We start from the raw sequence: 27,448 nt of genomic DNA, 5'->3' as shown, positions 1-27,448 counted from the left end.
ATTAAATAGGATTAAATTTTAAATGGTGAAGTTATCTTCTCCGGTCAAGAAAACCGAGATTAACGGCCGTGCGAATCCGTTATGCTGACCACGCGACACCCTCTATCCGCAAAAGTTGGCACTAAATTCGCCGACAGGCGGCATTTCGGTCATTCGCAAGCGGCAATACCCGGAAAGACGGAGACAAAAGTCAATGCTCCAAGCTAGTACTGAAACCGTCATGGCAGTGTCAGAAAGGGTCAAACCACATTAACCTTAGATGGCGTGGTAACTGTAATTATGCTGTTATATTTTCTTGCAGTGACCTTAATTAACAGATCCGTAAGCAGATCTACTTCACGAATCGACTTCAATTGCGTGGTTTGTGCGTCGGAACTCGTAAGCACAGTGGACTAAAAATGGCGGCTTGGATACGTACGTGCGTCCTGTGGCCTACGATAAGCCAGCGCAAGGCGCCCCCTCGGTAAATGTCAGAAGTTGCCAACCGTCATTCCATCTATCATTTAACGCATATTTGTGCAGGCCACGTCCCGTTTTATCATGCGTTTGAATTACGATCTGCACGAACGTACATGCCCGGCCTTCTATAACGATGTTTGGTGTTCGACCACAACACTTCATAAACCGAGATAAACGTGAAAGTTGGAATCCAGGAGAGGAAGGTAAAGGAATGCAGGGAGGGTAGGACATGAGGAATATATCTGGCGTCTCTGTAGATCACAGTGGCCGAGAGTTCTAAGGCATGAACCGTCTTAGCTCGCATGAACGCTGAGATCGTGGGTTTGAATCCCACTCGAGGCATGGATGTCGGTGTGCGTTTATTCTGTTTCGCTTAGTGGGGGGTGGAGTCCGACTGGGTCCACTCGGCACGGATGCCACTGATTGGCCTATTGTAGCCTGGCCCGGGTGATTATGATGATGGAGAATTTGGTGGAATGAAGATTGGGAGGGAAAACCGAAGTATCCGGAGAAAACCTGCCCCTGCGCCACTTTGTCCACCACAAATCCCACTTGACCAGACCCGGGATCGAACCTGGGCAGGAGCGGTGGAAAGCCAGTGACCTTTTATTCTCTGTTTGTGTTGTTCTGTGTGTAGGTAGCAACCTCGCGACGGGCTTATCCCCCGTCCAAGGAGTCCTATAGACTTTGTATATGATTAAAAAACTGTAAAAGCAGCCAGGGTACAACAAAGAACTGTAGAGCCATAGATTTGCCGTCTCTGTGTGTCTTATTGAACGACATCACATTTACTCCTGAACCTACTCTTCTTGAACACTGGGTCAGAAGAAGTTGTTACAAACGGGTTCGGCGTCTGGGAAAGAAACACGTCTTTCACTTAACTCAGAAGTAGCATCCGTTACCTGGTTCCAGAATGAGAACAGTAATTAATTGCATCTAAGGGCAATTTGACGATGCAAAATTTAGGCCTGCCAATCACTGTGGCCGAGCATTCTAAGATACGAACTGTCTTCCCTTTCTCGAACGCTGTGATCGTGTGTTCGAATCCCACTCATGGCATCGATGTCTGTACTATGTTCTCTTATTCTGTGTTTGTGTTGCTCTGTGTGTAGGCAGAGGTCTTGCGGCGGGCTGATCCCCGTCCGAGTCCTACCAACTGCGTATAGGGTCAAGTAACTGAAAAAGCGGCCAAGGCTAAATACAGGGATGTATAGTCATAATAAAAAGAACCTTTAGGCCTATCGGTAATAACTCGTCAGTGCGTGGTTTTACTTTCTTCTTCCATCTTACACGATCACCTATCAGACTTACATCTGAACAGACATTCGTGTACAAGTAATACAATTCGAACCATGTAATCAAATTCTAGAGTCCTAATTGGTTACTTGTAACACGAATGTTGTCATAGAGCAATGAAGCTTCTTCATAGTCTGTATGCAAACTGTAACGTTAATTAACGTTGCGGTCTCAGCAGACTGCATGTCACCACAAACGTTACGCAAAACAGCCGGAGCGGGGAGCTCTGATACTGTGCGAACCGCACTTGTGGGGTCTCAATTCAACAGTTGTTCTTACTCACTTTATGATTGTGCTTTGGGCTATTAAGTGAGCATATAAATAAGTAAATAAATAAATAAATAAATAAATAAATAACTACGCTACCGCGTGCCCCCTAATTAAAGGGTACAGTTTTTCCTGGAATTATTTAATTAAGCAATACTCCCTGAAGACGTGTGGGGGAGTGAAGTTATAGCTCCACCAATCTCTACCTAAGGGGAAAGAGCCCCAATAAGAACTGTGCAGAGGGCAGGGTGGGTCGCAGAACCAGTTTGGACNCTCTTTACTCCCCAGGAAAATTATTTAATTAATTCCTGGTACTCATTTCTGTTAGAGGCTGAGTCGATCCCAGGGCCATAGTGCGGCTGGAAGGATTAGGTCAAATGAAAAAAATTCAATGACCTCATCGGGACTTGAACCCGCGACCTTCCGGCTTGTAGCATAGCCCCTCAACCAACTACGCTACCGCGTGCCCCCTAATTAAAGGGTACAGTTTTTCCTGGAATTATTTAATTAAGCAATACTCCCTGAAGACGTGTGGGGGAGTGAAGTTATAGCTCCACCAATCTCTACCTAAGGGGAAAGAGCCCCAATAAGAACTGTGCAGAGGGCAGGGTGGGTCGCAGAACCAGTTTGGACATTATGGAAGAGAGAAAAAATCAGGAATAAAACCCCAATTGTTTGGTCGTCCAACCCGTGGTCTAATGTCTACGCCGACCGAGCCGTCCAGGACCTACTGAAAGTACCAAGTATGAATTTAGTTTAAATACATTCAGTGATTATCGAAGTCGCTTTATGCATACGTATAGTCGGACAAACAGACCGAATTTAATGGTCGCTCCGCAGAGCTGTGAGCGCGCTTAAAGCTGGCAAAGAAATTAGGCATTAATTATTCAAATACATCGTTCTTGCTTCAAATTTTATACATGTTCTACATATAATATGACGCTAAAATACAGTATTACCATATCTTCAGTACTCTGTGTACCCTTCTGTCAACATTCTGGAAATTCTCGTTGGAATTCCTGTGTCTTACGTTCAGACAGTCTGGGAGAGGCAACAGTGTTTCAAGCGCCCCAGGAAGACATGAAATGTTAGAGTGAAATATTTTCGGGGATGGTTACAATGAAACATCCTACACTGGAAAGCGGTCCTGTGCGGTGTCTTATAGGGCTTCAAGTTAACAATCTGTCGCCAACCCACATATATTTAATTGGATTTCTTTTTCCAGTTGAATGGCTGACCTACAGCCACCAAGAACCTTACTCGCTAACAGAATTTTTGATCTTCATAGACTGAGCTCCAGTAAGTTACGATTCCATCAAAACATATTCCCATTTTCAGGGGTTCTTCACGAAGAACAAACTTACTCACTGACATTTATAGCGTCGCGTTTATGTGTGGCTATAGATGGGATATGGATTGGTTAATGGCTCTATACACCACATATCAAAGCATACCACATAAACAGCACAAAAGAACAACAGTAACAATCAATACCCTGGTAATAAGAAAGAAGATAAATTCGTGCTAATGAAACGGTTAACACAAAGAAGCTAGCCAGTAATAGAACAATCAGACGAAAAGATGCGTGGTCTACTACAGCAACAGGCACTAAAGTGAATACAGCATACGACACTTTTAAATCAATTTTAAAAATTAATCAAATCATTTTTAATTATTTAATTTTTAATTTTAAAATTTTAGTTTGATATATGTATTTTATTTAAATCAACATCTCTCAGAATATAAATATACATAGAAAGTAGTTATTTTAAGATTTGAGGCTTTGTAAGATTTGAAGCTTTCACGGCGGTGACTATGAAGAAAGCAGTCTTCTGGGATTTGGCACCGTGTATATGTGGTGTTAACCGACGTTTCGGAGGAACGTATCGCCTCCATCTTCAGGGTAGAAGGAAAAATATAAGAAATCCGCAAGTGAAGAGACCGTGAGAACCGGTAAAAGCAGACTGGTCTGGAATCTGTATTATTAGTTATACTACAGTAACAGGATGCAAACATTAAAAATAAAGCAAGAAGAGTTGTGAAAGTCACAAATAATTAAACAAAAAAATACGGGGCTATTCTGAACACTGAAGGGACTATTTCAGTCAGTCATTTTCGACAAACGTTTGCATAAAGTTTCCATGGATAAATCTTTTCCCACCCTGAGCATTTATACAAATTTCATAATGCCCCACTTTAAACTTTTGACACTTAATCCTTTCTCCGTTTAAACAGACTTTTGCCAAAGAGCTTTAAATCACAGAAACCATACCGCAAGTTCTCTTAAACTTTCAGTCTCACTGTCGGGCTCCCTTTGCTTTCTTTGTAGTCTTCCAGATTTTTGTTTTTTTCCAGCAGCTTCCATAGAATTGCTGTAAGATATTAAACTGTTACGTCTTGGTTTCTTGCTCTCTTTCTAGGATGTTTATCCGGACTTGGTATGATGACTTTTGGGGTGAAGATTCCACAGACAATTTCCGTGCACCAATAGACGCGGTGGGGACAGGACGGACTTCAGGAAGCCAGTATTACCTTTGCTGTTCGATTCAGAATCGTTCAAATATAGATATCAATTTCTGGATCGTCCTTCATGAACTCGGTAGAGGGAAGGAACTCATCATCTAACATATGTTTATGGATGCAAGGATGAGACCCTGTACTTTTGAATCCTTTCAGAACAAGATAACTGTTGCATTTGACTCCAGGACGCAAAAACAGCTTTCGGAACTTGGATTTCTTGATGGATGCTTATGGCATGTATGGCCATGCATGCATGCACGAGTATCTTCATAATTTTCTCCGTTTTCTTCCATTCCTGGCAAAATTTTTCAAAATAATTTTTTAACTCCGCTTTCCTTATTTACGTAAGATTTGAGGCTTTCACGGCGGTGANCTACCCTGAAGAAGGAGGCGATACGTTCCTCCGAAACGTCGGTTAACACCACTTATACACGGTGCCAAATCCCAGAAGACTGCCTTCTTCCTTATTTACCTTCACGCTCTTGAGTTTCGCTGCAAGGACAACGTATGCGAGTAACGAATCGGAGGAAATCGTGGCCTATTTTATGGCACTGTAGTCTCATATTTCACGCATGAGAAAGCGTAGTCGGTATAGCTACTGGCTACGGGCTGGACAAAAGAGGGGCAGAGTTCGAGTCCCGGTAGGGTAAAGAATCTTCTCTTCTCCAGTTCGCCCAAACCAGCTCTGAGGCTCACCCAACCTCCTATCCAATACGTACCAGTATTTTCCCCGGGGGTAAAGCGGCAGGAGTGAAGCTGACCTCTCAACTCCAACTAATGCCGAAGTCAAGTAAATCTGGTTCTACACAACCACCCCCCATGTCTTCAAGGCGTATTGCTTATTTAGTTAAGCACAGGGACAACTTTACTTTTTTACGCAAAATAACACGAATATTCGGCGAATTTAAAGTGCATGGCTCAGTTCCCGTGTAATTTTTTTTTATTGCTAGTGGGGTGGGACTAAGGCCCCTGTACTTGTACCAGCCCCAGATGATAGGTGAGGGTGATTGTGAAGCAATTGGTGGAATGAAGATTGGCAGGGTAAACCGAAGTACTCGGAGAAAACCTGCCCCGGCGCCACTTTGTCCACCACAAATCCCACTTGACCAGACCCGGGATTGAACCCGGGCCCCCCGGTGGGAAGCCAGTGATTATCCGCTTCAGCTATGGCGCGGCCAATTCCCGTGTGTCTTAGGACTCAGAGAACAGAAATAGTACTTAGAAGGCAAAGTTGTTGTGCTTGATTAAGCAAATTAGCGTGAAGACGAAAGAGAATGTGCAAGTATAGCTCCTTTTCTGTTCAACCTCACCACAAGACAAAGAAAAATGGCCACTTCTGACCCCGGATGCTTGAAATCCCGTTACCCACTGAACAGCAAGACAAGTGAACAACGTGCCCGGTATGGACACTGTGGAGAAGCTATATTTAAAATTTCTCCACGGTGGTTTGAAACCGGTTCCCCAAATTCAACATGTTTCATAGTCATCATACAGAATCAGCCATCCCGGCTCCAACTGTGTAACTGAAGAATTTGTTATTTTTAGAGTATTATAGATATGCAAACTAGTCGTAGCAACATCTATTTTTTGTTTTGGCAGCCACACCAAATTCCTCTGACCTGGCAAAGAGTATATAATCTTGGCCTTATAAGATTGCTCTCCATGTTCTTATATTCCACACCGCTAGACTCAGCTCTGGTAAGCACTGAATATTATATTAACAACAACTTGTTAGTATCTTTATTCTTTCTGTACCATGATTGTTCAACTCCTGCTGAAATCTTGTTGTGAATCATATACATCTCCGAATTTAATTGTTTACCAGCGTTTGGATTTAAAATGTCTCCCCGAATTAACAAAACGTTTAAGTCGGTGTGTTTCAGCTTACACGATTTACAAACCTACACAATTTTTCCATTAAATTGGTAATTACTTGTACCATGTATTTCAACGTTAAACTTCCCAGCATATTTCTCACAGGCTTCTGTTTCTCCATTGATTCTTTCCCCATATTGTCTGAGCCTGCTTTCTTCAGTGTAATAGATGTCTCTTGTACAGTTTCGTTCTATGTGCATGTACCAACCGAATTTCGAACTATTATCGAGGGGGTGTGAGCCTTACAGAGTTGAAAATTGGTGACGTCACCTCCAACTTGCGGTTGCTCATCTATTGACTTTTATAAACTTGCTGAGAAGTGCAAGAACAAGAAGACGATGTATAAAAATCTTATATACAATTAGTGTACGTTTTAATGCAAACCAACACGATATCCTAAATAGTCAAATGCTGATACCCCAGAGCGAAACGTTTCGTAGATAAGAGTGTTCAATATATAAGTTTAAACTTACTGGTGAACATGATATGCTTGATATGTTAACACTGCACTCCTAGTTTCTGAAGTGCTAAATTTTATGACTGAATAAACATGTAAACAAGGACGATCATACTATTATAACCAGTATCTGGCGGGATATTATATGGAATGTAATACTCGCAGACTATAGAAATAAATTTTTTACTATTTTATTTGGCAGAAGTGCTCAGTGGTGAAAGAAGCTGAGAGATATGCATGGCAATTAAATTGCGTTACCACTTTACAGATGTGAGGACATACAAGAATGTTCCGGTTTATTAGAATTACTAGTTCCTCATGAGTGGGTTACACTATTTAGGTTCTATTGTTCATGTTTCGGCTGTGAAGTTCGAAGTAGCACATTTCTCTCAATCATTTATATCCACATACGAGGCTTTACTAATTCACAACCCAGAAGGTCTCACAATCTGAACAATCACCTCCATGGCAACCTCAGAACTTCTGCGGATGTTACTGTGTTTTCAGCGCCATGAAAACCGTGGTTCTGTGGTTATGTCTCCTGAGCGCGGCGGGCTCCAGCAGCGGTGCAGCCGAGTTCAAGTGCGCAGAGCCCCCCTCCGCCATGAAGTTTTCCCTCACCAGCTACCGCAACAAGACAGGCCACTGGAAGGCTCAGGTCAGCAAACAGAACCATATTCTGGTCTGATATCGGCTTCTTGTGTTAAGGGGGATAACGAATTCTAGGCTTGAAAGTGAAATTAAACGTCCTTCGAGTTCTATCCTTCCTCTGTCATTACGTTCTGTTCGGAAGTCAACTGAGTTCATGTAAACACAACATAGGCTATAGGCGACAGCGTGTTCGCTTCTCATTGGCTAATAAACTGGGAATACCCTTCGCACAACACACACAAAGTGCCTCTCTTCACTGCATCGTTAGTAACCAGGACACATTCGACGCGTTGTGAACTGTGTTTGTAACTCGTCCTTCCACTTGCGTCTTGTCTGTTTACATGCATTCCATAAACATTCCAAATGAAGTACAGATCTTCCACACACGGAGATACCCAAGCGAATATGCAGTTATTAACACAGACATACACTGAGAAATGTTTAACTTAAACTATATACAGTGCTGGAGTAGCCAAGCTGACGTCGCCCTGGCAGCTTCTGAGTGTAACATCCCGGAAACGTATTGTGGAATGTAGACCCGCTGCTAGGCACCGACCGCAAAACAACCAACTAGACAACGGCCGAAACTAGGCCATGGCCCGTAAACAGCAACAGAGGAACGTGTTTTCTGCTCGGTCCGTGTCGATGGCTGCCCACGCAACGCTGGAATGCGTAATGCAACCGCACTGCAACAATTAAACAGTAGCAGAAGAACGGTGTTTTCTGTGCGTTCCGTGTTGGGATATAGTAAGCAGGACAGAGTTGAATTCAATCAGTCATTGAGTGAGTTAATTAGGTAAGCGCTGGACTTCAGCTGTTCTCACCTTCTGCTCTTAGAAACTGGTAGTTGAGGCCAGAGACATTTCGGGAACCCTGAGGAAGGTGAATGTCCGTCGTTGAAAGCCGCTACCAAGCAACGGCAACCAGGACGCAATTGTGAACACTAGTGTTTGTGTGTGTGTGTAACAGTGAACTGTAAAGTGCTTTATCAAAGTGTGCAATAAATCCAGCCATCAATCCAAAACTCGCCTATTGTCATACTAAAGTCACAGTATTATTGCGTAATAGAAGCTAACGCAAATCTTGCTCTTGCATTTGCAGCAAAATATTCTCTACCTTCTTTGATGTTATCTTTACGGAGCGTTCGAAACACAATTCTTTCAATCGAGCTAACTGCGTAGTGTTAATAGTGATAGGATCCGAAGAATATGAAGTGACAGCGATGAAAGGAAAGTGCGTATACTACACACACACACACACGCATGTAGGTATTTATTTATTTATTTATTATGTTGTACGTGCGGTAATATGAAAAGAACCGTCGGCTCGATAATTAAAATAAACACACGGCATATGAACGAACAAACATTAACAGCAAATAAAGCGGTACCGCAAGATCAGTACTGGTGCGTAGTAAAATGTGTCTTTGGGGGTTCTGAGTTTTGGTTCGGAGAAGGCACATTTGTTAAGATCATTCATTCATCTGTAATCTGCCAAGACGACAGGTCCACAGTCTCTTCCAAAACAGTTCCTCCATTTGATGCGATCTAGAGCTTTCTCCTTCAAATGAAAATATCCTCTTCTGTCCCCAAGGTCATCCAGCATCTTCTTACGTCTTCTTCCTCGTCTTCTGCTCACTTCAAAAATCTTCAAGTGGGAAAGAGCGAAAGTTTGTTAATTGTGGGTTTTTAAAAATGAAGAGTTAATATATTCAACAGCCACGTAACGAAATTGAAATGCAAAAGTAAAGGTAAAACTGTCCTTACGCTTAATTCATTCTCACGCCATAAAGACGTATGGGGGAGTGGATGTATAGCTCCATAATTTTTTACCTCGGCACTGGATTGAGGCGAGTGGTCACCTTCACGCCCCGGCCGCTTTATCTAAGGTGAAAGGACCTTCGGTACCTGTAAGATAGGCTGGGTAGGCCCCTTGCCGAGAAACGAACTCTGGCTGTCCATCCTAAAGTCTGCTGTTACACCTACTGAGCTCTCCCGGCTGCAGTATGTAATTATATATTATTATTAAGTTGAGAATAAATTAACAACAGCTTAGTTTACAATATTAAAATGCATGATAGATGACATTCATCTAAGTCAAGAGAAGCAAAAGTCCCGCCCTCCTGTCATCACGTGTCTTCAAAATCCTTAAAGGCAGGGAATTTAATGAGTCACTGAGCTACCATTATCTCTTCAAGCAAGGTACTGCTGCGCGGAGTAACTTCGATTTCTAACTTCGTGCGCGCAGCGCAAAGTGCCTCGTTTAGAAGCATGGATTTTGTTTGGTCAAGATCCTAGTGATTATAGACGGGGTTTCAGAGTGTTGAGCGGACTTACTGGACTGCGTTGATACAGTGCGTGACTACGCTTCACATTTCACTATTACACACGCATACTCATGTCAACATTCACGTCTTCACTAGCCGTTGCTTGGTAGCGACTTCCAACAGCGAACGTCCCCTTTCTCTGGGTTCCCAAACGTCCCTGGCCTCAGCTACTCACGACTACAACTCTTAACTTGCCCTGCTTATAATATCTCGGCACGGACCGCTATAGAGAAACAGTCCTACATTTCAAAAATCACTATAGGACACACTAGAATTTCTAGAGTATTCACTAGACGTAGCGGCTTCCAACGGCGAGCTTTCCCCTTCCTCCGAATTGCCGAACTATCCCCGGCCTTAGCTACCAGCTTCTCATAGCATCATCTAACAATAACAGAGCTCCAGAAGTCCTCTGACTGACTCACTAACTGCAACAGCTGCCTGGTCATGCTTGTAATATCCCGATAGGGACCGCGTAGAAAACAGCCTGTTGTTGTTTAAGGACAGCTGCCAAGTAATTTCCGGCTCTTATGACTCCACAATTTTTTTTTCTTCCAGCGAATAAGCCACAATATTAAGAAATTTTGGAAGAATTCAAAATTATATTTTCGGATCAGCCACTATATCCACAAACAACTGGCTTGAAAAGGTTCACCGAATGTAGATTTGAAGGTTAGTACAGAAATCCTGCAACACGCCTACCATCCGACAGGAAGGCTACGGCTTTGACGCCTATTGCAACAGTACTGGACAGTGCGCGACGCTGTAGAGGCATGTGAGGTTTCTCTTACTCGTGCCTTCAGGTGCAGCTGGAACACAGAGCGACAGAGCAAGATTCAGCCGAGTGGGAGGTTGACATCGACCACAGAGTTACTCCTCAGTACAATGGTTCCGACACCATCCTCATTGTCGCTACGGTCACAGGTACGTCAGTTCGCCAGCATGCGGTCGAAACGCATGCAAAATATGCAAACTTGCGAATTCAGTTTTGTAGCACAGTATTAACATTAGTAGTTGTAGTAGTCGAATATTATAATTAACAGCTGATCGTATTAATCTTTCTCGAATACAATGATCACTCACATTTGGAAAGGCAGATACGCAGTTGCAAGTGCCATCAAACATTGTAAACAAAAATGGATTTAAGAAGTAAATTTAGTAAATTTTACGTTGAAAATTCGAGGCATATGCCTGTTTATATCTTGTCGCAGGAGAAAATAAATTATTGTCACTTTTAGGTTTGAATTAGAGACCGGATTTGTATTGGAGGATTGGATTTATTGACCACCTGATACATTCACACAATGGTTTGTGCTGTGTTTGATTTGGAGCTGGCACAGGTGTCCGGAGATAGGGACTAGCTCTATCGATTGGGCCCAACTGAGTAGGTTTTACCTGAAGACGAAGACAGAATCCAGTCTTCGAAACATTGTGTTTTGAAAAATAAACAGGATGGTTTTTAGATGAAAACAAGACGATGGATAATATTCGAAAACATAATTCACACATTTTGTTTATAGAAACATACAAGACGCCAAGAGAACTGTACATGTTATGAAATTTGATGGTAATTTTTATGAGCAGATACCCGACTTATTTGAAGCAAAGACAATTTCCTGTACCTTCTCAGCAGATCAGACCCGAGCAGGTTTGTACAGTAGTAATGCCGTAGGCATCAATGCAATACATCCTTAGTTCCAGATTCAACAGGGACACAGTTTTCTTCTGGATATGCGTTTTCACTGGTTACTTCAACCTAACCAGGCAGGGCACGCGGTAGCGTAGCTGGTTGAGGCATTATGCTATAAGTCGGAAGGTCGAGTGTTTGATTCCCGATGAAGTCACTGGATTTTTCAATTGACCTAATCTTTCCAGCCGCACCATAACCCTCGGGTCGACTCAGCCTCTAACAGAAATGAGTACAGGGAATCTTCCTTGGGCTAAAAGGCGGCGGCGTATAAGGCTGACAACTTTACTGCCATCTTTGAGCCGACTGTCTAGATAATGTGGGACCCTCAACGTCTCACAACCCTATGGGCCTTCACGGCCTGGTACAGGGATAGCTTTACTTTTTCTTTTTACTCATTTCTGTTAGAGGCTGAGTCGACCCCAGGACCATAGTGAGGTCGGAAGGATTAGGTCAATTGAAAAAATTCAGTGACCTCATCGGGACTTGAACCCGCGACCTTCCGGCTTGTAGCATAGTGCCTCAACCAACTACGCTACCGCGTGCCCCGGTATATATATCACTTTGAAAATTAAAGAAGATAGACTAAAAATCGAAGACACCTGACTGCACTGTTCTATTGCAGTTCCTCCTGTAGGAACTGCCGTTGTTACGCCAGAGGCTCCGAAACCCGTACCAGAAGGTTACAGAAAGTTTTCAGAGTCCGACTACTTCAAGGTTTACGCAGCAGAAAATTCATGGGTGCCAGCACGCGATATCTGCCAGAAGGAAGGGGCACACCTTGCCGTTGTGAACTCTGAGGCTGAGGCAAGATTCATAACGAGTCTCTGGAATTCCAAATCGGATTGGGCCTTCATAGGAACCCACGACCTATACGAGGAGGGAATATATGTTACGATATACAGTGAGTACCCGAATTCTACCAATAGCTTATACAGAACTCTACATTATTTGTGGTCAGACTTTCTCACAGATGAGAATTTCCCACAGATTGCTTGAGCAAGAATACGAGGCAGCCTAGCAATCAAAGGCAAACTTTGTCCTCATGAATACCTGACATATCAGTGATCTGCTCTTCAAACAAAGTTGGATAAAGAGAAGTGTACCAAATCATTCAGTAAAACTGAAATCATATATTTTTTATAGTAATCAGAATCTACAATTCTATAAGCTACTTTGCTGGTGTAAGAGCTGTAATGCTCAGTCGTGTATTTGTGAAGTGAGTGGAAATACTGGGTACGAAGTGTGGGATACAGTTATATATCTCAAACATAATATATGTTTCAGCATTAAACGCCAATGGCAAGGAAGTTTGAAAATTTTACACAAAACATTAGAAAAGATGCTATGCAGCTTTGTGCGTAATTTTGGGCGGAAATGCCAACAAGAACAGTACTTCAGTAAGACGCAGTGTGCCGGTCACGGTAGCCGAGCGGTCTAAGGGATGTACTGTCTTCGCTCGCTTGGAAACCGTGATCGTGGGTTCGAATCCCACTCAGGGCACGGATGTTTAGTTTGTGTGTGTGCGTTTTTCTGTGTTTGTGTACAGGTAGAGACCTTGCGACGAGCTGATCACACGCCCAAGGAATCCTACCGAATGTGTAAGATCTAGAAAAGCCGAAGTGAACGGAGAAGTTCATGGAGGTAGGCGTAGGCCCACTGGGGCTGTAGTACCAAGGGGGAAAAAAATATTAAATAGTGGTTTAGTTAGTGTGGTGTTCTACTTGCAGATCAGTCGCTCAGTGCCGCAGGTTACGACAAGTGGTTTTTAGGAGAGCCGAACGGAGGTACTGCTGAGAACTGTGGCGTCATCAACCGCAACACGTTGCTAGGAAATTATTTCTGCAACCGTCATTTACCGTTCATCTGTGAATTCCAAAATTGAGCACCCGGGTCTCAGCAATTTCTTATTTTATGATATTAAAACAGCAAACAATTACCACTAGGAACAATTATAGTTTTCCTTATCTAGTGCTCGTTTTGTAACGTCAACGTCTAGGTCTTCCTAGTGGTCCCTTTCTTTCTGGCTTTCTCACCAATATCCTATATACATTCCTCCTCTCCCCATACGTGCTACATGCCCTGTCCATCTCATCCTCCAGGACTTGATCATTCTAATTATACTTGGAGAAAAGTGCATGCTGTGAAGTTCCTCATTATGCAGTTTTCTCCGATCTCTAGTCACTTCGTCTCTCTTCGGTCCAAATATTCTCCTCAGCACCCTGTTCTTGAAGACCCTCAGTGTATGTTCCTCCCTTAATGTCAGAGGCCAAGTTTCACGCCAATACAGAAGCACAGGCAAAATTATATTTTGTGAAAAAATATAGTCCGAAAAAATCGCAGTTCCTACTGTTTCAATATTGGCCGTGTGAGATATTTCTCACGGATGTGCGACTGTCGGTAACAAGATGCAGAGAATGGTGCCACTCGGCTTGCTATCGTTCGAGAGGGAGTAAAATCAGGACTGAGCAGCCGGATATGAGTTTGGCGAAATGTAAACATCTCGTAATACACGCTGATATGCGAGATATAACATTTCGTAATTCCTGGGTCATATTTTCTTTCGAACTCCTGCTCGTCAGCAAAATGAAAAACGACGCATAGCGCAGACGATGACGTCAATACATATAAAGAATGCGTGATAAGTGACGATTGAGTACGCGTGTGGCATTGGCGGAATGCTCTTCGCGTCAAAAATAAACAAAAAATACAAATTCCTACTAGAAAATGGGATATTTATTCTGAAATGTTATCAAATATTTCTATTATTTCTATATTTCTATTTTATACATATCTTAAGGTCTATCTTCACTATATGAAGAGTGAGGAGTCAAGCCAATTTTCGGAGCAAAAGTCCTTGAAGCAATTTTCACACTAACACCATTAAAGGCTACCAGAGCTTCTATTGCGATGGGTTCCCACCAGACACAAATCGAATATTTTCAAAGCAATGGCTTAATTCAATTCTTCTCTTGCATATAAACTGGTGTCAGAATATATATATATATTTTTTTTCCAAATAAAGTTTTCAGAAAAATTCGTGTCCAGAAAAAGGCCTTTGTACGTTTCGTCGTTGTTTATAATGGGATGAAGCACGAAATTGTAAAGGTAAAATTAACCCTGTAACAGACAGTGGAGGCAAATAGGGTTGTGAGACGTCGATGCTCCCATATTATCTAGACAATCGGCTCATAGACGGCGGTAAAGCTGTCAGCCTTAAGCGCCAGGAACATTCCTGGTACCCATTTCTGTTACAGGCTGAGTCGAACTCAGCGCGAATCGAACTATCGTCCTTCCGATACGTAGCAAACTGCCTCAAATAAATGTATGTCTTGCTGTGCAAACGTTTAATTTCAGAACATAACGTAAATTTTCTTCTTCAATATGTAATGCAACGGCAATGAAAATCAAAACATGAATCTTAAGGAAAGTACGATTTTCTTTACTGAAACACAGAACAGTTTATGTAGCGAAGCTTCACTACGAAGACCACCGACCATTCCACCTGTAATTGGTCTTTTACAAAGAGGGTATCTAAATAGGGGATGTGTAAGAACAAGGGTAAGCATCACACATATTGTGACGTGTAGTATTGACTTTTAGACAAGTTTGGACTGGTGAGTCGATTTATCAGATTGTCACCAGTCGTAGCTACAAATAATTATAACATTCTCAACATTAGTGTAATTAATTATAACACATGTAAAGTCACACACAAATTCTTCTTCAAGAACTTCCCGCTGTTCTGTCCTACCGACAACTGGCTCGCCTGATATTTTGGTACTTCGTTATAAAGCCTTGGCACGGACCTCACAGAAAGTACCTCTTCTGTTATAAGTATCGTTGCGTAACGTAGCAACTGGTTACAGAGAACCTACCTTCTATTGTTGTTTGCGCAGACCACATATAAAAAAAAACAGTTTCCCCTCTACTGTTGCATGTTGGGAAATATTTACCGAGCCGTTGCCTGCAAATGCTTTGATCAAATGTGTTACATTATGCATCATGTAACAACTGTACTCAACGAAAATACTGTCCTTAATATTACCTTACATGAATAGCAAATGCAACAGGTAAGATCAGTTAAGCTTTAATAACTAAATAAAAAACACATACAAAATCCCGGCCGATGGTGATATTTCGACGGGGAACGGGGGAAGGCGTGGTCACTAGATATGTAGTCTGAATTGCTCATCACGATAATGGTAAGCCCAGAGGCCGGAAATGGGATTTCCCTTTGTGATATTCTCTTTCTAGATGGGTCTTTTTAAAGACAATTCATGGTTACTGGTTAGGGATGGGGTTGGCCTCTGAATACGTGGTTTCATTACCACTAAAATCGCTTAACACGCAATTCGCGCTACATAAAACTGGTCATATAAACGGGTGGATTTTGAATATGGCGGTCTCAGAGAAGTTCCATTGTAAATGCGATTACTCAGCATATTGTCCTATTAATTTTTGTTAGTTATCAGCCGTCTCACATGCAACTTGCTTTTTAAAACTTTAAAATCTCTTCTGCATAACAATACATGTTTCGACCACCTCTGGTCATCTTCACGTGTTTCTAAAGTTGCTGATGAAACTGCTCTGCTTCTGTCCGTCATTTAAGTTTCTGAGATCTTGTACACATGGGCATACAGACGAGGGCATATCCCAAAAATATTGATCTTACGGACGGAGGCACAGCAGTTTCATCAGCAATTTTAGAGACACGTGAAGATGACCAATGTTAAATGCACCATGTAGTGTGATGTGCAAGAGATTTCAAAGTTTAAAAATTTGCTGGTTACAAAACGGCTGAAAACTACAGGAATAAATAAGTGATGTGCAGCAGTATCCTACGATATAATATTAATATTATCCTGTTTTGTAATAGGAGTTACGTTTCTGTCGTTCTAATGGATCTAACGATATCAATTTATTAGATGATGGAGTCTCTTGTCACAACGACGCAATAAGCAAATACAGACATCATTTCTCCCTCCTTTCGGAAGACTGCACCGGAAGAAATCCACGAAAGCCGTTGTATTTACTGGACAATTCCACGCCGTTGGCCTCGTGACAGCCATACCGAGGATCACATGTCTACACTGAAGTTTTGGGGTACGCGTTAATGTAGCTGGTTGAGGCACGGGTTCCAATCCCGATGAGGTGGACTTTTAAATTTTCCTAAAGCTTGCAGTCCCACTATGGCCCTAAATTCTACTCAGCCTCTAACAGAAGTGAGTACCAGGGGTGCAAAGGGAGGTCAGCGCGTAAAGCTGACAACCTTAACGCCATCTCTGAGCCGACTGTGTAAAGAGAATGTGGGAGCCTCGACGTCTCACAACCCTATGGGCTTTCATGGCCTGTTGCAAGGATAAATTTACATTTTTTTACACTGTAGTTTTAGTGTCCAGTTTTTAAATGGCGATTACTTACACGAGGAAGAGACAGTAACTAGGTCACAAACGTATATAAAACCTAAAACATGTGATATTCGAACATCGGAAAAGCATTTATTTCTCGACATATCCTCCACCAACACTGGTACGTTTGGCCCATCGTTTTACCAGCACGTCGAAACCCGCGGCACAGAAGTTGTGAACCGCTTCACGCTACAAAAACTTCCAACAGTAAAAAAAATTCTTTATGAAAACCCTTTCCATGAAGTCCTTTTGCCCAGAGAAAACGTGCAACAGAGCGCTGTTCTTCAAGCACAAATCATATTTTTTTACTACCGAAACCAGCCTCTGAACATGCGCATGCGCAAGACTGTGATGAAGTTGGACTGCGCTGCTACCTAGTGATACATATAGAAATCCTGTTACGTCCATTACAGCTGTTTTACTTCTATTTGTGGCCTGTTTTGTGATTCCCACGTATGTGGACATATTAGCTTTACTGTACGTCGTGTTACCCTGTGTGGTATCCTTCGTTCAAAGAGCTTTGACAAATATCTAGCTTTAGAAGGAATTGCAATTCTGTAAAAGCCTGAGGGCCCTACCCGTGAAGGGCGAAAATGAAAACTTCATGCAGTGACAAGCAGTGAGTCTGCACATTCGTATCTGCGTAACGGTTTGTTAATGCTTCAAGCACAACTGTACCCAAGTATGTGGTAAAGTGTTCTGCTTATCCACGCCAAGGAACAGACTGTTTCAACCTAAGCAGGAGAAGTTATCATAATTTCCCTTTACATATATTTTCAGCTCGTCTTCTGAAATAGACCACTACAGTACTATTTCGCTGACATTTCTTCCCCCCCCCCTTCTTCCATCCATCCGTGTATGAGCCATGTGTTGTAACACAGAGGTGTATACTTCAACACCAAAACTACTGCAAGTTCTTACGCAATCATATTTCTGTGCCATAGACCCTCCTCGCCATTCTGAGGTCATCTTCTTCATGATTTAATTTCCTCGGCTCTGAGTTCTTGCCATTTCTATTTACTTCCATATCTTCACAATTTGAAGTTGGCTAACATTTTGCATTATGGAACGATGCATTCAAACGGACGTGGAAGAAATTAATTGTGACTTAAGGTACTATTTCGACATTCGGCTAGAGGGACTGAGGAGAAGCACGAAACCCGCAATCAAGACATTCGGAGTCCCGGCTGACAACCTTATCCCACAACCCCCGATTTTAAGCCAGAAATAAATTTGCCCCGTCCTTACACTCATATAAGTAGAGCACCGAGGTGTACAGGTCTAACAATCGCAATGTGATTTTAGTCCGCAAACGAACTATACAGACCGAGCGACCTCCGCTTGTCTGCGAAGTTAGTGCCAACTTTAGCGGGTAGAGGGTGTCGTGTGGTCAGCGTAATAAATACCCACGGCCGTTAATTTCGGTTTCCAAGCCCGGAACCGCTATTTCCTTGAAATAACTTCTCAATTATACTCACGAGACTGAGTGGAGCCCGTTCCAGACCCACTGCTTCTAAAAAAATCTGGTGATGCCGGGAATAGAACCCGGGAATTCTGGATCTGTAGCCAGGAGCTCTGACCACTAGTCCAGAGAGGCAGCCAATAATAATAATAAACAAAATACATTTTTATTACGAGATCAGGGGAATGGTTATTTGGGAGGGCCATGTGTCGCATGAATCCAAAAGCAGTTGTGATCATAAGTACGTGTACATCCAAGGCGACGGTGCACATTTCACAATATCTTGGGATGGTCTCTATTACATCCGCATGTTCAGAATTTTTCGAGATGGAAATATGAACGGCACAACGCTGGAATGATGGAGAAACCCTGTCTCCTCCCAAGTCACGTAGTCGCAGTAAATTGCCTTTTCAATTCGCCAAGTCCTACTTTCTTTAGCGGATGACAAATTACCGAAGGATTAATAATAAGAGATAGAGAAAGTTATGAGAGAAATCGAATTTGGCCTATTTTCCAATCTCAATGTACAATTCTTTTTCAGAAAATTATTGCTTACTGTCAATAATTTTCAGCTAATAAAATCAATTGTAACAGGGCATCAAAAGTTAAATGAATTATAAAATACTACGAGTCTTGAAGTCTTCTGGAGAGGTAACTATGACGATTATTGTATAATAAGATGTGACGCCGTGTAGTCTGCCAGTTAACTTACTCTGTTTTCTCTTCTACTAGGAAGAGGGGGCAGTGCTTTCCACCGAAATGAAGGCAAATTTCTGGCAGACTACATTACGTAATATCCCACATGATAGTAAGTGTTTTTTATGAGGAATTACTTGGCGAAATATGATTGAAACTGATAAATGGCCACCCACTCTTATATCGATATACGTAGAGGCCGAACTGAACGAAAGCTGAGGGCCACTCTTGGGTGTTAGTCCACTTATGCAGTTTTGTTTTAATGGGGTTGTACTTGTCGCATTCGTCCTTTAGAGAATTACTGGAGCATTTAACATGATACCTCAAAGTCTCCAGTACGACAGAATTTGGCGTGAAACACGTTAAGAGCGATAGACGCACACACAAAACCTGTATTAACCTGTGCGAGAACTGAGGTGCACACAGCATTGCTTAAGAAGAGTCCTTTGAAATTCAACCGATGGTTCGGAGGACCAGTCTGCTTTTACCGGTTCTCACGGTCTCTTCGCTTGCGGATTTCTTATATTTTTCCTTCTACCCTGAAGATGGAGGCGATACGTTCCTCCGAAACGTCGGTTAACACCACATATACACGGTGCCAAATCCCAGAAGACTGCTTTCTTCATAGTCACCGCCGTGAAAGCCTCAAATCTTACAGAATTACTTTTTATTTGTAATTTAAAAAATAATTTTTAACTGTCATTAAGCAAATGTTTAAACATTGGATAGTTTGCACAGTTAGAAATGCTATCTCAGCAGGTATCACTTCAAGGCATATTTGGATCACGTGATAGCAGCAGGTCTTGGAGGAGGATAGCGGATGTAGATAGGTGACAGAGCAGCGATAGCTACCAGAGGGAGTAGTCACTTATCGCTTTTGTGCTGACTGAAGGCTTTAGCGATGTGGAAATTATTCTTGCAGATTTGGTCCCAGTTAAGAGTTGTAGATTTTCAAGTTGAAATAAAGCTATAGCCAATTTCACTGAGTTCTGACAACGGTTTGTACACGACATGAAATGCGATCTACAGGTAGGAGCGAAGTGATTCCTCTGAGAGCAAATATACTAATTCAAGTTTAGTCTCAAACTTCATTGTTGCAGTGGTAGGGAATTAAAAGTAATTTGTACACGTGGTATATTTATCTAACGTTACGCCAGCACAGTCCTTAAATGCCCTCAGTCCCACCAGTAGATTATGTTAACACAGCAGCCCTGAATTCCATTTTGAACCTTTCGACACCTTATCACCAAGTGACGTCTCAGCACACTAACCCCAAAACCCCACACCACTTTGGTAAGTATGAGAACATCCGAAGTGATAGTCACATCTTATGCCACCTAGATGGCGCCTGACGCCATCCAACATGGCTGTCTGGATGTGGTCATTCATCCCTAAGTCAGGCAGCACCCATATCACTATACGCTCTGCAATGACAACATTAAATACGCCACCGCGGGGGCCCGGGTTCGATCCCGGGTCTGGTCAAGTGTGATTTGTGGTGGACAAAGTGGCGCTGGGGCAGGTTTTCTCCGAGTACTTCGGTTTCCCCTGCCAATTTTCATTCCACCAATTGCTCCACAATCACCCTCACATATCATCTGGGGCTGGTACAATAGGCCAGAAGTGGCCGCAGTACAAGAGACTTACTCCCACCCCACTCGCAATAAAAAAATACAATGTTAAAAACAGTTGTGATGTTGTGAAATGGGGTCCATGTCGAAGGATAGTTAGATTATATTCCGATACACAGGAGAAGATAAATTTGAGGATGACCATTAAGTCAGCAAGAAGTCTGGTTAATCATAAATAATCAGATAAAGAAGTTATACAAAACTCCTGAGTCGGTAGCAGATATTAAGGGGATTATGGGCGTAGTTGGAGCATACAGAGTTAAATAAGGGGGGCTAAGGAACTGCTGAAATTAAATCAAAGTTGGAATGGTACAATGAGGTAACACTAAGACGTAGACAATGATTTACGAGAGCTGAAATTGAAGAGGTGGAGACAAGCTAAAATGATATAAAAGTGCTGTATGTTGTAAAGGAGGCCAAGGTTCTTAGAAGCCATAGAGATCAGAAGTTACGTACGATAAAATTCTCCACTTCACTGCGAATTCTATTACTTAAAGGAAAAACAAATGTATCTTTGTGTTATATAGGACTAGTAGTTATGAGTATTTTCTCAGTTACAACAATTTTTACTGTTTATAGTATCAGCTACCAGTTATCAATTATTACAACGTACTGCAGACAAATGCGTGCTATTATTTACCCAATTTATCGACCCTTGCCTCCGCTGTGAGTAGCGCATAGCGTCCCTAACAGATCATTAGTTGAGTAGTGTAGAACTAAGATTTCAATTGAAGAACGGGAAACAAACTTTGCAATCTGGGAGCCCGCATTCTATCTGAATATTTTACCTCTACATTGAGCACCGTAACAAAACTTCCGAATATTCCAACAGACTGAAAAAAGAACATGAAATTTGCCTGGAATTTGAAGAGAATAGTTTACATTCCTGCGACTGAAACTCTCAAATGCGTACTGGATGACGTACATGAACTCAGTTGTTTAACACGAAACATTATAATTGTTATGGGAAAATTGGAATTAGGAACAAACAGATGAATAACAGTGTACATAATTGTAAGAACTCCCAAGTACAAGTTAAATTGTGCTACCACGAGATCGGGAAATCCCCCAATTCTGATCCTCCAGAAGATCTTGAATCATTTCAGAAAAATTTTTGTGGTTTTCCCAGTGCCTATAGAGCTGAACAGTTTCCATTTTCCTGGCATTCGGGAGTTACCGGATTGGAATTTCTGCCACTAGCAAACCTGACCGAGGAATTAGAATTTCTCTAGTTCCATGTGAACATGAAGAAAGCAGAGCTCTCCCTTGCACGCATCAGTTAAACTTACAAATATCTTCTCGTGTCATGCAACACTGGAACACAAGCTCGGACCTTCTCCTATTGGTATATTTGTACGGCATTACAATATTCCATTACAATATAATATCGTAAATCCCACAAATATTTAACGTTAATCAATGACGCAGAAAGGGCCATTTTCTTTTCAAATAAATAATTTCAGACGAGAAACATCAATGCTTCGAAGCAACATGTCTCAAGCATAGCATGGAAACTATATAAATGGCTTTTTGATAAACTTCTTACTTCAGAATTCCTATTTACTCAACTATATCCCGGTCTGATGGATTCAATAACGTCTAAAATATATTACGTATTTTAAATTAAATTTTTAAGATGTAAATATTTGTCATTTATTATATTTAACTAAGCTTTCAACAACATAGAATGTATGGCGTTAAATGGTGATATAATTTGTAAGTGATCAATGGGAAGGCAAGATCAAGGAAGAGGTCGTGACCTAATTTAAGATGGTATCTTGGAAGTCACGTAAAGGGACTGAGTAAAACTATAAGAAATCCAAGTCATTGCAGTAGTTGTTTAGACAAAAATAATAGAATAGAAAGGGAATCTTAGTGAGATAAGCCGGTGGTCCAAGTTCAATTCTCGTGTCTTCATGCTCAAATGGAAAAAGGTAAATTCTAAGAATCTGTCCAGTGACTCCGTGTCTCGCAGTTCAGAGTTTCATTCGGCCCACGAAACATGCAGCTGTTCTGCCCCCCCCCTTCTCAACTACCTGATCAAGAAATGATGGAGTTGAGTTTTAGTTATTCGGTGCAGGAACGGAATTTCTATTACATTATTTATATGATATTTGTTCTATTCAGAGAAAATATTTCTCATGCACTTTGTCTAAAATGTTCACGTTTCCTCCATTCCTCGGCTGAATTGTCATGTTAAAGTTTAAGAAATCAACAAGTAAAATAAGGAAAAGAGGAAAATTAACACGTGCAATAATGACAACGAAAATTCCGCATGCTAATAAGGTACAGAATTATCGCGATTATTAATATTAAACGATAAAAATTACAAACCATTATATATTACTATTTGCTATCACTTAGCTCGTTAGGTCCCGCTTTTTCTCAGTTGCCAATACTGTAACAGATTGCGTCTATTTCTTGGTATAAAACAACGACGACTGCTCCGACTGTCCTGCTTATAACAGTTCGGCAATGACCACAAAGAAAACATCCTTCCTCTGTTGCTGTGTAAACATGCTTGCTAACAAAGCCGTTACTCAGAAACGGCTCTAATATTTTTGCTTATTTCGCGATCGTTGCCTAGCAACTAGTCTACATGCCACAATATGAACGATTTAACTAATTACATATTTTGCATTTTGGATTATTTCCCACAACGGCTAAAGTTACATAAAGTAATGTTATGCATCTGCCATAAGAGGAGTATGAACTGTGCCCCCGTAAATGCCATATCCAGTTCTGTATTCACTTATGAATGAAAATTGTTGTTGTTGTCCCTCTAATTAATTAAGCACTAGACCATGAATATATTTAGAAGAGTGGAGATATGCCTCCATCATTCTTGACCTCAGCTCTAGATGGAGTTGAGTGGTTAGCTTAATGCTCCGGCTGTTTACCCCCGGAAAATACCCCCGAATACCCATTGGCCAGGAGGCTGAATGAGCCCCAGAGCCAATTTGGACGCTGTGGAAAAGAGAAAAATCTTGCCCCACACAGGTAATCGTACCTCTGCTGTCAAGCCCGTATCCCCTCACTATACTGACTGAGCTACACCAACGCCGCTTAAAAATGAGAATACTCATCGAATCTGTTCCTGTAGCCCCTCTATCAAATTCCCATTTTTTTGTAATTTATTCAACAACGCTGTTACACTGATACACTGCACATGGCGTAGAGTATATTGGGCACATGATAATGCGGATGATAGTTTTGATGCAAGTGCTCGTGACATGTTTCAAGATATAGCCTTGGAGTTCGCTTTAAGAGGGCCACGTGAGCCACAGAACCAGCCGTTACAATAGCCTCCTACTTCAGCCTACAAGTTCACAGATCTCACGCTATAACACGGCACGGAGGCCACAGCTTTGTACGGAGTCAGTTTCAAAAGATTTGGGTGATAATGAACGACGGTGTTTTAGAAAATGTTACAGACATAAACATTAAACAACTTGCAAACACAACAAAATCCATTGAGTGTTATTTGGCAACGCTGACTATCGAACTGTAGTGGCGTCTCAAGTGCAAAAGGCACAAAGTTGCCTGCCGTAGGCTTGGATAGAAGGAGTATGACCCATTCCTTGTCCCTCTAAACCCCAGGGTCTTTTTTTTAATTGCTAGTGGAGAGGGACTAAGTGCCTTGTACTCCGGCTACTTCTAGCCTATTGTACCAGCCCCAGATGATAGGTGAGGGTGATTGTGGAGCAATTGGTGGAATGAAGATTGGCAGGGGAAACCGAAGTACTAGGAGAAAACCTGCCCCAGCGCCGCTTTCTCCACCACAAATCCCACTTGACCAGACCCGGGATCGAACCCGGGCCGCCGCTGTGGGAAGCCAGCGACTAACCGCTTGAGCTATGGCGCGGCCCAGCCCAGGGCCATACTCCATGCTATGTGAAATACCATGTATAGCAATCTGAAATGCCACAGAGCCTTCCGGAGCGAACTTCACGGGGCGTAGCCAGGAGCCGCTGTTACGGTGAGCGTGGGAAGAGATCGAGTGTCGCGTTGATGTTTACAGCGCAACTAGTGAAGCACATGAACTTTCGGATTCCATAAAATGCTTGGAAGTTCTTGAGTAGCTGCACAATTGGCAGCTTCTCAAGAAGGGCTCAGTTCCGTGAGTGAGTGAGTGAGTGAGTGAGTGAGTGAGTAAGTGAGTGAGTGAGTGTACTTTGTTTTGTACTGTTCCCAGAGTCTATTTCCTTGTCTGTCAGCGTAAGGTCTACTGCCACCGAGTGAACACCCAACTGCCTTAAAATAATAATAATAATAATAATAATAATAATAATAATAAATCTATTTTCTGGTATCTAACTCCACCACGCTCGTTCTTAATAAGGTGTCAGTTACTTAGGCAGAAGAGAAATACTGTGTTTTTAAGGAATTTAAATACTTCGATACCGAGCTCACTGAAATCCTTCAACTTATCACTCTATTTTTCCACACTCCAGTGTAACTTTATCTTCTGAATCAACCAATATTCTGGAAATATATTAGCCGCAACAGACAGAAATGAGTCCAATTAAACAAAAATTGTCTACGTTTTATAGGTCGAAGATGGAGGCTTTCCGAACTCTGTAACGCATCCTTAAAACTGAAATCCGAACACTCAACTCATATCTTAATTTGAGCTGATGGCAATCTATTTTATGAAGCGATTTTCGTCTACTGGTTACATTAGTAGTTGTAAATAAATAGAAAGTGATAGAGATTATAATAAAAATTAAGTCATATAACAAACTGGTTACATGAAAAACAAATATAACATTTTTTATCCGATGATAAATTCACTAAACAAATAATATTGTTACATGAAGAAAGCAAGTTTTCTGGGATGTGGGGCCGTGTAGATATTGCTCACTCTGGTTCCTCGCTCGCGGAATTTCTTCTTTTTTTCTTCTACCCTGAAGATTGAGGCGATACAGTCCTTCGAAACGTCGGTTAACACAATATCTACAAGGCGCCACATCCCAGAAAACTGCTTTCTTCATAGTCACCGCCGTGTAAACCTAAAATCTTAAATACTGTAACATATTTTACACGGCTACGTAGGCATGTAAGTAGTGTTCTTTATATGGCTATCTTCTGACGTTACATTCTTGACTGCAACTTTAGTAATTGATATTTCTACTCACCGACGCCACCAGAACCTTTGAAGGCTTGCGATGTGCCTCTGTCACTGAGTGAAATGAACCCATCTTCTGTCTGGGCAACGTCAAGGGAACATTCAGAATACTAATCTTCATGTGTCAGCATGCGGTGAATATCACTCAACAACTTCATGGGCAAGAATCAAATGCAGAGAAATAAAGGTACGATAGAACTGTCTGTTTCACAAACACATTGCCTCATGTCCACTTGATTACGTTCGTCACTGAACAAAATTAACTACTTTACCACAGGCACAAACTTTCCCGATGCTACTATCACATTTGACTCGTTGGCCTTAACGCACAGTACGGTAGACACACCGCACAAACATTACTGCATTACTGGTGAGTCAACATGGCATCCTGCATCGTTGCAACTGCAACCCCACTGATATCACACCACATCCGTCGCAATAGACAAATGAAATTGCCAATTTTAATGCTGTTGTAGGAGAGAAATTAGCCTAACACTACACTAATGAATAAAACTTAAACGCACAAAAACACATTACACTATTAATATCAACGTATTCTGCAGACGCACTCGCTTTACTTCGCGCACAGCAAAAGAAATAAGCGGGAGGCTACACAACTGCCATCTAGCGCCCAGCAGCTGTCAGTTGTTTTCGAAGTGCGTTCTGCCTGCTTGAAAGCGATACATGAAACCTGAACTGGATCGTGCAGAACGCTAGCAACTATTACAGACAAGATAAAGTCAGGGGTGACACTACATGACGTTATAGAACAGACCTCTCTCTCTCGTCAACCTGTTACTTTCGTGAAGAAATTGCTACGTAATTTAAGCGTCTAATTTGTTGCAGAGACATAATGCCTTCCATAACTCCAACTAACTCCATGCATATGAGTCATTCTTGAGATGCTGTCAATTTTGCAGCTGTATTTTATGGAACCAGCATGTTCACAAGAGTCCGCAAATGCTCTCTATCCTGAGCCAGTTGAACCCAGTCCATGCCACCACACCCTATCCCTCTAAGATCAACTGTAATATAATCCACACACCAACATCACAGTCTTCCTACTGGCCTCATGCCTTCTGGATTTTTCATCAATGCCCTACATGCATTCCTCTTCGCATACATTCGTGCTATATGTTCTACCCATCTCATCCTTCAGGACTTGATCATTCTAATCATACTCGTCAAAGAGTACAAGTTACTAAACTTCCTCATTATGCAATTTTCTCCAACCTCAAACCACTTCAGCTCTCTTTGGTTAAAATATCATCCTTAACACTCTGTTCTCAAACACCCTTAGTCTACGTTCCACCCTTACTATTAGAGACCAAATTTCACATCCATACAGAACCAATGAAAAATTATAGTTCTCTATATTCTGATTTTTACATTTTTAGACAGCAGACGAGAAGACAAAAGGTTCTGGACTGAATGCTAGCAAGCGTTACCCGAGTTCAATCTCCTCTTAATTTCCCCCTGAATTAAAATTTGTTTTGTTAATATCGTTCCAAAATATTTGAATGCCATATTTTCAAATGAAACTTTTCTCTGTGTTTACTTCTAGTCCAACCTCCTTACTAGCTCC

At 41.8% G+C, this 27,448-nt stretch overlaps 1 protein-coding gene and 1 long non-coding RNA gene across 3 annotated transcripts in view; one reads left to right on the top strand and one right to left on the bottom strand.

The window, feature by feature from the left end:
• LOC117282901 overlaps window positions 1–25,936 on the bottom strand; it is a 442,344-nt gene extending 416,408 nt beyond the window's left edge. For both annotated transcript variants that reach the window (XR_004513810.1, XR_004513811.1), the window contains exon 1: window positions 25,874–25,936. This is a non-coding gene — a long non-coding RNA (uncharacterized LOC117282901). The remainder of the gene's footprint in view (window positions 1–25,873) is intronic.
• LOC111871796 (hemolymph lipopolysaccharide-binding protein) lies at window positions 6,165–13,507 on the top strand. The gene is made up of 5 exons (XM_023865141.2): window positions 6,165–6,240; window positions 7,382–7,532; window positions 10,652–10,772; window positions 12,161–12,439; window positions 13,266–13,507. The coding sequence occupies exons 2-5, from the start codon at window positions 7,386–7,388 to the stop codon at window positions 13,418–13,420; spliced, it is 702 nt and encodes a 233-aa protein (XP_023720909.1). The 5' UTR covers window positions 6,165–6,240; window positions 7,382–7,385; the 3' UTR covers window positions 13,421–13,507.
• Window positions 25,937–27,448: the final 1,512 nt, after the last annotated feature.

The sequence above is a fragment of the Cryptotermes secundus genome, unplaced genomic scaffold (assembly GCF_002891405.2).
Source record: "Cryptotermes secundus unplaced genomic scaffold, Csec_1.0 scaffold873, whole genome shotgun sequence".
Lineage (NCBI taxonomy): Eukaryota > Metazoa > Arthropoda > Insecta > Blattodea > Kalotermitidae > Cryptotermes > Cryptotermes secundus.
This window is presented reverse-complemented; position numbering and strand designations above follow the sequence as displayed.